Consider the following 11,610-nt stretch of genomic DNA (forward strand, 5'->3'; position numbering starts at 1 on the left):
GGGGCGGCTCCTCTGGCCGGGTGATTTATACGAGGGGCACCCGGACTGAGAGGGGCAGTGTTAGCAGGGGCCTTTAAGCACAATATCTCTTCTCCTTCCCTCTGATGTCATCTGCCAGGGTTAATGAACTGCTGATGGTGCTTCAGTGGAGGAGCCTCATTAATGCGTTCTAGATGAACAGCAGGACCTGCTCTCTGTGTGGATTGCCGATGTGGAATCCTCCTTGAAACGCCTTTAATCCACACAGCAGGGGACTGGCAGCCCTCTCCGCCTTTCATGTTAAAGATAAAGTGTGTGTGGGTGTGTGTGTGTGCATATATATAGGGCTCTCCCTGTACTGGCCTTTTGATCAACTGATCTTGATGGAAGATGGCTGGCTGATAGTCTATGTTGAAGTGGAGTGGGCCTGGTTTGTAATGGCTCTGCTCAGAACCCAGGGGTTCTGAATGGATGCTGTTGTGCAGCGATAATGCTTTTTAGATTTTAACGTTTGATCCAATACCGTTTTGTTTACAGAACGAGCCAAACGAAGAAAGCTGCGGGAAGAGAAGGCCTGGTTGCTTTCTCAGGGTAAAGATCTGCCCCCAGAGCTAATGAATCTGGACCCTCACTCGCCCATCCGCAGGTCGCGCAAGACCAAGGAGTTGTAAGAAGCCCCTTTCATTTCAGCCTCTTCAGGGCATGTTTCCAAAACACATTGTTTCCTCTGGTTTGAAATGGCTGGTAACATTTGATGCATGTCCAATTTTCAGTTATGAAATCGACGATGACTACACTGCGCTTTACAAAGGTAAGATATTGGTTATTTTTGTAACTAACTATTTTTGTAAACAATGACGGCTGTTGATATCTTTCTGCATTGTATGCTCTCTGAAGTCGTACCTGGTTTGTTCTCTCCAGTCTTGGAGACCCTCAAAGCGCATAAAGACTCCTGGCCCTTTATGGAGCCTGTGGACGACTCCTACGCCCCCAACTACCATGAGCTCATTCAGGTACAAGAGGCCGTCTAGTACGGACCAGCCCCTCAACAGCAGCAGGCTCTCATGTTTGTTTTGACTTAAGAAACCTCTGGCATGCTCTTCCATCTCTTCAGAAGGGATTAGGTCCTATTGTAGTTTGGTAATTGTGCTACTTTGTCATTTAGACTCCCATGGATCTGTCCACCATCGAGAGGAAGCTGAACGAAGGCGACTACATCGCAAAGGAAGAGTTTGTAACCGACGTGAAACTTATGTTTCAAAACTGCATGGAGTATAACGGGGAAGACAGCGGTGAGAGCGATTGGAACTGCAGCCTTCCTCATGTCCTTTGTGGGCCAAAAAAAGAGGATGTTGGTTTCTAATCTATGAGGATGTAGATCTTATGTAGTAAAAGGGTGTGTGTGTGTGTGTGTGTGTGTGTGTGGGTGTGGGTGTGTGTGTGTGTTGGTGGCCAGGCAGGGCAGTCTTGACAGTGATTAATGGGGAGTGATTGAGCTGTGCTCCACTGCTCAGAGGGGGGTGGGGGGCGCTGGCCCCAGCCCTGCAGTGCCAGAGAGACATTCCAGCCCTAAGCCCCCTGTCTGGAGCCATCCATCCGACTCAATGCTCTCCCCTGGGGAAGAGGAGGAGGATGATGGGGGGGGGGGGGGAAGAGGAGGGATTGGGAGGAATCTTTTCCAGAGGGGGCTGAAGGAGCCTAGGGGGTCAACTGACGCCCTTTGACCTGGTCAGCAGCAACAGCCCCTTCATTTGTGTGTGTGTGTGTGTGTGTGTGTGTCATGCTGATCGATCAGCGGTGTGGAGTGTGAGGGAATGAGCTGGTGAGAGAATATTGTGACTGGGGTTAGTGTTTTTCCTGGCTAATGCGGTCACGTGTCACACATCGGTGACTTCATAAGAGCAGCAAATATTAAAGTGTAAGTGTAGGATTGAGGGGTATCTAGCGCTGAGGTTGCAGAGGTCAACCAACGGAGTACCCGTTCGTCGGCCCTCCCTTCCAAAATGTAGGAGACACAATGGTGGCCTGTGGTGGCATGTTTTGTGTACTTCCAAAATGGTGTCATCGTCTCCGACAGCATCCAAGTGTGAAGTTATGAGGCTCCTTGATCGATTTAGAAATTCTATAAATATGTTATTTATGTTATTTATGTAAAACTATAGGTCATAGCTTAGTAAGTAGGAATTTGATTCTAAATGTAGAGGGGCATTGAACCCAAATATATTTTTTTGTTTTATACGTTTTTCATACGTATTAGTTGATTGTCCAAATAGTTTGCGAAGCCATTTTGTCACTGTTACTAAAATGAGACTGTAATTCAGAGAAGAAGCGGTGAGAGCGTTGGAACTGCAACCTTCTTCTTCATCTAACCTAACCTAACCTATGAGGATGTAGATCCTATGTACTCAAAGGTGTGTGTGTGTGAGTGTGTGTGTCCTTCATATCCGTCTCTGAGAGAGGGTAAAGCTTCTGGGACACTTGGTATACTACCTTGGTCTTTTAGGGTAACCATGCTCACAAGGGCGGTACGAAGAAATATCCCAAATGGGTCATGGTCCTGGGGACAACACCCCACACCTCCGTAGAACCTGGCCCTAAAATGAATTATTCTGAATTTCGAGTGTCTAAATGAACTTGTGTGCTCGCTCTCCCCCCCCCAGAGTACACCAACATGGCGGACTCTCTGGAGCGCTGCTTCAGCCGCGCCCTCCTGAAGCACTTCCCCTCGGAGGACGGCGACACGGACGAGGAGTTCCACGTGAGCGGCGAGGACCGCGAGCGCAAGGAGCGGAAGCGCAGCCGCGGCAGCAAGCAGCCGGGCCCCGACAGCCTGATCAGGGCCACGGAGCAGGCCCACCGCAAGCGCAGCGCCCAGGGGGGCAAGGGCAGCACCCCCCCCGCCGAGGAGGAGGGCAGGAAGCCCGGCCGGCCGCCGCCCCCGCCCCACTGGGCCACCGGACCGCCCCATCACCCCCCGGGACCACAGCACCTGGGCGGCGGCGGGATGTACCGCCCAGGGCCACAGGTAGCCCTCCACAGCGTCTCCATCCCGTCTGATGTCTCTGGAAGTAATGCGCCTGTGTTCAGATTAGTTCCGCGCTGAAGCAGCTTGGTTTATTAGTGCGCTACTTTCAATATGTGAGATACGATTCCAGTGTGGCTGATCTGCTCATCGTTATCAATCAACATGACAATATGTAGTGCGGAAAGATGACCAAAACGATAGCAATTAACACACCCTTTTTAATGGTAGCTCGGAAGGCGCAGAGTTGCAGTCTCCTAATTAAATTGATTCCCTCTAACTCTGAAATAACTCTTCCTCTGGTAGATGCATGGACCTCCTGGCCCCCACGGTCCGCCTATGTATTCCCAGAGAATGGCCATGGACCCCCGCTTTGCCTACTCTGCTCAGGGGGCTCACATACCCAGGCATGGGGACCCCGGTCTTCATCGCATGCCGCACAACTTCAGCATGCAGGTGCGTACCCCCAGGGCAGGGTCGGTGTTGGGGGTCATGGGAAACACTGATGACCAAATGCTTGAGGCCTTTTCCACCTAATTGACGTGCTTTACTTCACCACACGGACAACGTTGTTTAGGGGTGCAGCCTTGCCACTTTTATTTGTAAATGTACTTACATTTGCTATGCTATGAAGTACTATCGTTTTGGTGCTTGCAGATACAGAGAACCGATATGAGTACTTAAAAATACCATAACAGTGTTATGTGTTTTGGGCTGAGAGTTGGAGGAAAGATGGGCGGCGTGTTATCGCCATGGTTAGGGGCCACGGCATCTTCGTGATGCTTTTTTTGATGTGTGTGCGTTATAATGAGCTCAGGTTGTTCTCTGACTGGGAGGGGGGTTTCGGTCTGTCATTAGGGGTGGTTTTACAGAAGAAGATTTATGAGTACGAAAATACATGAGCACAGTATCGGGTCTGAGTTCTGCTATTTGTAAAGCGTTTTTGAGTAGTTAGAAAAGTGCTATAAAAAACGGATCTATTATTATTATTATTATTATTATTATTATTATCGGTACCTGTGCATCCCTAACGTTGTTGGACGGCTCGACATTATACCAGTCCAATTCGCCTTGTAGTTGCCCCCCCTGCCTGTGGGTCAAAATGGGTTTTTCTTTAGATTGTGGGCATAAGTTGCTTCATCCCTAAAACGCGACGCTTTTGCTTCAGCTAATAACTATTCTTTATGTTTGAAGAAGAGTAAGGAATATGTTTGGTGAAATTCGCCTGACACCAAACATTTGTCCTTTCAGCATCACATGCGTGACGGTCTGCATGGGGGTCTTCGGTACCCCATGGGTCCAGACGCCCACCAACCACAGCCCCAGCACCAACAGCAGCACCCCTACGTCGGCCCCACGCACGGGCCCTCGCTAGGCCCTCGCCCTGTGGCCCTTCAGCCCGGACCCCCCTCCGAGGCCAGCATGTACCCGACCCGCCAGCGACCAGAGGGGCACACCATGCACCCCCTGGCCAACAGATACCCCATCCCCGAGGGACCCCCGCAGCACAAGTACCCCGGCTTCGGGGCCCCCGGAATGGGCCTGTCCAACATGTGGCCTGGTGTGCACCACCAGCCCCAAGAGAGGCCGCACGGGCCCCACATGCATGACCCCAACATGGCCGGCCAGCCCCATTACAACCAGGGAGGGGTGCCCCCGCCGCTGGGACAAAAACCCTGGCCAGAGCCGGCCGCAGGATACCCCCACATGTCCGCCCCCAACGCCCAGTACCGAGTGCCCCCAGCGGGGAGCTCCCTCGGCCGGGACCCGGACCCTGGCCGGCGGCGGCTGGCCTCCATGCTGGAGAGCCCAGAGATGCTGGCCCTGCAGCAGCTGTCGGCCTCCTCCGGACCCCCCGCCGGGCCCCCTCGCCAGCACATGGGCAACCTCCAGCAGCAGAAGCCCGGGCCCCCGTCGGGAGTTGGCAGCGCCCCAGCGTACGCCTCCCGGCCGCCGGCCCCCCCCCAGGAGGTTCAGCTGCCGCGGCCCGCCAGAGACAATGGGCCAGACAGACGGCCTCCCCTGCAGACGGACACGCCGCCCAGAGGTACCCCCCCCCCCGTCACACATGGCCCACATCACTTCCTCTAGCGTTTGTTACCCTGAGAGTCTTGAGTGGAGAGTTTAAACACCAGCCACACGTCGGACACACACGTCCACCGTTTGTTTCTTCAGTAAGGACAGTGTCATCACTGCCTCTTTTTAAGGCTTCAAAAGCATTGTTTTAACAGGTCTGTGTCATGTCTTTGTTTCTCTTCATTGCAGTCATAATGAGTATCAATCGAAGCTATCTTCTGTCATTTATGTGGTTTAATGGGACAATTGACTGCGGCCATTTCCCCTCCCAATTCGTTGGTTTGTTTGTTGGTCATGTCAACGATGCGATTAATGGGGTATTCCTTTGACGCGCTCCGTGTTTCGGTGTGGTTACAGGAGGACCAGCTGAACCTCAAATGGCGGCCGAACGCAACGACCCCACAACCCAGGCCTCAGCACAAATGAACCCTCTGTCCTCGGACCACGAGGGCCGGCCCCTGCCCGGCCCGGCAGACTTTGGCCCTCCTGGGGGAATGCACGGCCCCCCGGGGCCCGGCTGGGGCCGAACCCCTGAGCGTCGGGCCGGCCTCGGTTCTACAGCGGGCCGGGCCCAGGAGTTGGACTACCAGGGACAACCACACAGCCACGAGGCCGCCCGGCCCGCCAACCCAGCCGCGGCCTCGGCACAGTACGGCAGCCCCGTCCATCCAAGCACCGCCAAAGACCCTGAACACCCACACCGCCGTCCCCAGCACCGCAGCCCTTCAGACCAGCCCAACGCACCGCAGAACGCCCCTCCGGTACCAGACGGGACCCCGCCACACGGTCTGAGCGGACGTCCTCAGAGCAGGGGACACCAGGACAACTCCCAAGCCCCCCGACAGCGACCCCAGAACGGTGCTCAGTACCTCACCTCGCCCAAACACCCCCCCCAGCCCGCGCCCCCGCAGACCAGCCCCGTGCACGGGACGCCCCAGGGAGGGCCCCAGGGTGCCCGGCCCCCTCCGTCCCAGCCCGTCCCTCTCACCTCCCTGCCGCCCGGCCATCCCATCCCCAAGCTGCCGCCCCAGCCGAGCCCCGCCGACCGCGGGGACCAGGGGCCCTCCGAGCCCCCTGGCCGACGAGGGGACCAGGGTGGCCCCGACTCTCCTCAGCGCAGCCTGCCGCCCGCGGAGCGTGCTGGGGGTGCGTTGAGGCAGCGGTCCTACAGCCCCGCACCCCACCAGACGCCGCTGGCAGGCAGCAACCACGGGGGGCGGGCCGTTCCCCGATCCGTCCCGGCCGGCCAGCACCCGGCGACACTCCCGCCCTCCCAGGGCCAGGGGAACGGACCCATGGGGCAGTACGGCCTGGGCAGCCCCCCGCACCCACACTACGGCCACCAGAACACGGGCCGGCCCGCGCCGCCGGCTGCCCAGCACCCCTACCCCAACCAGACCCTGAACCCAAACCACTACCCGTCTTACCACCACCAGCAGGGGGCCGCCGGGTACCCCTTCCACATGGCGGGCCAGCAGCACCCGCCGGCCCACCCCGGCATGTACCCCCAGTATCAGCCGCAGCAGCAGCCCTACTACGCCCAGCCCCAGGCCCTCGCTCACACTCAGCCCAGCGGTAGAGGGGGCTACCCCTCAGAGGACTGGCAGCGCGCTCAGTACCAGCCCTGCCACCCCATGCCCCCCGCCGCCTACGTCCCCATGGCGCCCGCCGGGGCCACCGCCAGGCCCATGGAGAGGGGCATGTCGCCGCGAGGGCCCGAGGCCCCCCCCGCCTGCAGCTCTGGGCTGGCGGCCCCTGCCCCCCTGTCTGAGGCGGGGCCTGGGCCTCAGTCCGGCGGCGGCGGCGGCGGTAAAGAGCAGCTGTGTGGCGCCGGCAGCCCGGCCAGGCAGGTCCGGCCAGAGGAGAGCACGGAGCGGCCCGAGAGCCCCAAGGAGATCCTGGACCTGGACAGCCACAACGCGGCCGCCCGGCGCCGCAGCCTGCAGCCGCCGCAGCAGCAGCAGCGCCAAGCCGCGGCGGCCGCCGCCCACCTGGCCGCCGGCTTCATGTACGACCCCCGCGCCGTGCACCCAGGGATGCAGCAGGGCGGGGCGCCCCCACCCCACATGCTGTCCCGGGCCGGCGGGGGCACGCCCTACCCCGGTCAGCCTTATCCCAGTCCCTACGCCGCCCAACGACCCCACCCGCACCTCATGGAGGCCCTGCAGAGGCCCCAGCAGCTGCCCTACTCCCCTGGGCAGACGCGCATGGCCGTGTACGGACACCCCCAGGGCGGAGGGCACTTCCAGGGCATGATGCTCCAGCAGAGGGGGCTCGCCCCCGAACACTTCCTGCACCCTGGGTAATGTAGTCGATATAGTCTTGAGGCACTTGATTAGAGCGTGTTTCGAACTAGCTGTGCATTTTTAACAGCGTGTACGTAGAATCCATTCCATTTATTATGTAAATGTATACTAATATGTAGTAAACCATTTCAACTTTTCTTGTTAGTTTAGTCAATGATGCTCAATATCCTCATTGCAAACAATGCCATCAAGTCAATTACAATCACCAGTATCATCAACTACAAGACCGGTTTGAATGAAAATACTTAATTAAACTTCAACAGGGTCTATCTGAGGTCAAACACGTTGAACTAATCTCCTCTACCTCATTGATTGTGAATGAGGTGGGAACAAACTATGCCCTTTGGAAACCGACACAGACGACAGAATGCGCTGTTTCTGGTGTCTGTAGCTTTAATGTAAATGTGCTGCTGCCCATTGACCAATGAGCTGTCAGAGTGAACCACAGCATGGAGGAGAAGTGATTGTTGCCGTTGGCAGACTCCTATATCTAATATCACGGCCAAAAGCTATGTGCGCCTCGGATGATATTATGAATCATAAAGACTGGGTCTGACTTCTCTGGCACTTCCACAACAAGTAAAGACTCGTAGTGGGGGATATCTCGGCCATGGTTGAGAAGAATTGGGGGGGAAAGGAAGTTTGGCCTTGACTCTCTGAAGTCCATGAACCGCGACATGGAGGAGAAAGGGATTGTACTCCCAGAGCTGAGCTGCCGGGCGTTCCCCCCGCCGGAGCTGCTCGTCCGCTGGTCCACAAAATCGTAGCTATGCTCTGATTGGAGGGGAGTGGGGAAGTGGGAGGTGATATTCAACTGTGCCCCCTTCCTACGTAGGAGGGGGCGCGGAAACTGACTCGCTCGTTTGGTAACTGAAGGCGGGGTACTTTCAGAAATGCATATCTCACTCAAAAAATCATGTACAGACTTTTTTCCAAGTTTTTATGCGTGTGGGAGTACCAGAGACCCAAAACAACACCCCAAATCCCAGGAAAAGTGTTGTTTTCATAATGTCCCCTTTAAACATAAGCCTTTATTTCCGTCTGTACTGTATGACTGTATTCATAGCAATTGTACTTTGCTATGAAATCATAACAGATATAATGAGTTTCGGTTTAGTACTTGCTGATTACCAACAGTTCCAGGTGTCTATGACTCTCAATAAAGACATGATATTGAAGGCTCTCCTGACTCTGGTCTCTCTGTCACAGGCAGCAGATGATGGCGGCTCCTGGTGCCCCGGGCAATAAGCAGGGCGTGTGAGAAGCCCCAACATGAGGCCCGTCGGTGCAAGGGAGACGGTACATGTTTTTGTGTTATCCTTCATCCATGTTAACTCTTTCAGGGCAAAATCTTGTCAGATATTATGACATTTTTATTTCATTGTCTGGATGTGAGGTGACCCCAACTCGATTTGATTTTGTTTCCCCTTTTAGGCCAAGGATGAGCAGCACACTGCCAAACAGATGTTACCATGTGTGTAACTCCTACAGAAGTCCGCCGTGCTGCACGCTGCGGTTGAGGACGACTCTGCAGTGAGAAGTGGTTCAACATGGGAGTCCTGTTGTTCAGTGGGGTCTTTGAATTCATCATTGGGCCTGGTGGAACAACAGAGGAGACCGCTCACACCTGATGGATCACTGCATCTGAAACTAAACAGCTTAACTCTCCTAACTGTCCAGTAAAGGGAACGCAATACACCCTTTGATTTCATTTTTGTTTTTCTAGAGAATCCGTAGAATGTATGATTTTATTGCTGCCTGTGTGGAACCTTTTTTGTTAAATTTATAACAGTGGGGCAAAAGGATAGATATTGCTTCCATGCCAGAGGACTTTCAGCTCTGGTCCAGTACAATGTGACATTGTAAAGACCCTCTCATGGATTTTGAGGGTCTGCTCATGGAGCTGGCCAGGGCTGTGCAGCCTGTGGGACTTTAACCCAGATTCTGCCTGGCAACAGGACAGAGCTGTTGCCAGTAACTGGATCACAGTCGTCAGGACAGCATAGAGTAGTTGTAGAGTCACACTGGACGGCCCTTTACTCTTCACTGGACTGTCTTGTCACCTCAATCTAAAATTGGCTGACTTGCCTTTTTTGATAGTTTGTTAATTTGGCCACCAGAGTATGAGGCTGCTGGTCTGGAGCAGAGGACGTGTTGTTGTTGAACTATTATTTTTCTTAACTCAGGTCTAAGTAACAAAACATGGAGGTACTTAACAACCGAGCTCTGCCGTCAACAGACGTCGGCCTCGCCGGAAGCCTTGGTCTTTGTTATTGAATGTATGTATGTGTGAATGACACCAGCCTTTAATGCAAGGTTAAGATGATTATCGCTCGCATTAAGCAAACAAAACTGTCCCAAGCTGAAGGGTCATTTACACCTGGTCCAGTTTCACCAGAGTTAAACACGTCCCCCTATATTCCTGTGTGTGTGTGTGTGTGTGTGTGTGTGTGTGTGTGTGTGTGTGTGTGTGTGTGTGTGTGTGTGTGTGTGTGTGTGTGTGTGTGTGTGTGTGTGTGTGTGTGTGTGTGTGTGTGTGAACCTGCCCTACCCCCGTGGTGCCATGTTCTCGTCCTAAATAAAAAAAAAAGAATCCCTTCCCCTGCGCCCTCTGCTTTGAGTTTCCCCCTGAACCTGCTGGGCCCAGCCTGATGTAATAAAGGACATTATTTTGGGTGTTTGATACACCGCCCTGCAGGGTTGTTGAGCCAACTGCTTCACTGCCGCTCTCCCCTTTTTTATAGCTTAAGTAGATCAATAATAAATCCTCAGGGCGTACAGTTCATCTATACGGGTATTTTTATTGAATTGGTCGGAACAATACGATGGAATTGGGACTTGATTGAAGTGTGGAACCCAGTGATTACACGTGTAGGGTTGTGTTCATGTGGTCGACCGGGCTCCACTCGCTGTCAATGGATTTGCCTGTTTCTCTCTGTGTGTGTGTGTGTGTGTGTGTGTGTGTGTGTGTGTGTGTGTTCTCTATGTTGTTGGCTTTGATTTGATTTGACTTCACCTGCATTCGTTTTTGATGCGAGGTGATTAAAACGTAAGGAAATCCACTTTACTGTTTTCCACACAATGGTAGCCTTATGGTGTCACACTTTTCCTTTTAAGTTGGAATGCAAGAAGCACCTGATGTGCTGTCTTGGGAACCAGTCGTCCCTGCACCTTGTCCCAGGGGTGCAGTGCAGAATCTACCTCATAACGCCGCTTGGCAGTTCATGGCCCCCACCGAAACCATCCACTTCCTTGTTTGTTATAACACAGTTGCGCGTGTCAACAATTCTGCCTTGGCCTGTCATTTATATACACTTTATAGCTTAAAAAAAAATGGGTACAGTCTCTTCTTGTCAACTGTCTGTTGCAAATAGCTGCACTGCTGCCCTTCAACAAAGCAATGCGGGACTTGTAAATGATGTGACACTATGTCAGGAGTAATGCTATCTTCAGCACTCCCTATGGTAACATACAAGATGGGGATGATATGTGTGCATGCCTACAAGGGAACCATCAGGTGGCGAGGTGGTGAATATATATATATATTTTGCTGTACAACTGGCGATCTATTGATCTCTAAGACCGACTTCAAGAACCTAAAGAGACACGAGATATGGTGGAAAACGGTGGACCATTTAATAGTTGTATTGCTGTACTATACTAGTGCTGCAAAGTCTTGACTTTCTTGCCTGAATAGGAAAGCGTTGTATTGTGGGCATAATAGACTTGGCCTTATCCAAGGCAATGTTTTCACTTGGGCTGTCTAGTTTATTAGGGATGCTGGGGTGTTTTTGGGGAATCTTTCAGATTGTGATAGAGTTGTAAACTGTACAGACTGTTTGTAATGTTGGTGTGTAGACTTTGCAAATGAAGACTGGTAGTCTGCATACAATCCCCACCTCTCACCTTTACTCTGCTGTCCCAGCACTAGTGAAAAGCATGTTTAAATGTGAATCCTATTTATTTGTTCATTTTTTTTTTATGAATTTTTGTACATTTATGAACTCGTTTTTAATATAAGTGATGTCTGTTTGGGGTTTGTTTTCTTTGGAGAAGTGTACTTTTTACCTCAGTAGCATGGCAGCATTGGAAGAGGCCCTGTATGTTTATTTCTTATGTGACGTTTACAAGTTCTTATCTGACTGACATAGATTATTTTGGAAATGGACCGAAGTATTTTCTATACTGTACAATTCTTAGAAATAAAATACTTTTCCTGAATAAGAA

The 11,610-nt window shown here is 53.0% G+C and overlaps 1 protein-coding gene across 1 annotated transcript in view; it reads left to right on the top strand.

The window, feature by feature from the left end:
- Positions 1-11,576, top strand: part of cecr2 (CECR2 histone acetyl-lysine reader) — a 33,889-nt gene extending 22,313 nt beyond the window's left edge. Inside the window, exons 10-19 of the mRNA XM_079743825.1 lie at positions 517-646; positions 753-790; positions 901-992; positions 1,145-1,271; positions 2,640-3,004; positions 3,308-3,457; positions 4,253-5,048; positions 5,435-7,379; positions 8,593-8,682; positions 8,818-11,576. Of these exons, the coding sequence (XP_079599951.1) occupies positions 517-646; positions 753-790; positions 901-992; positions 1,145-1,271; positions 2,640-3,004; positions 3,308-3,457; positions 4,253-5,048; positions 5,435-7,379; positions 8,593-8,644 (3,695 nt within the window). The 3' untranslated portion in view covers positions 8,645-8,682; positions 8,818-11,576. The remainder of the gene's footprint in view (positions 1-516; positions 647-752; positions 791-900; positions 993-1,144; positions 1,272-2,639; positions 3,005-3,307; positions 3,458-4,252; positions 5,049-5,434; positions 7,380-8,592; positions 8,683-8,817) is intronic.
- Positions 11,577-11,610: the final 34 nt, after the last annotated feature.

This window comes from Pollachius pollachius (genome assembly GCF_949987615.1).
Source record: "Pollachius pollachius genome assembly, chromosome: 9".
In the NCBI taxonomy this organism is placed as follows: domain Eukaryota; kingdom Metazoa; phylum Chordata; class Actinopteri; order Gadiformes; family Gadidae; genus Pollachius; species Pollachius pollachius.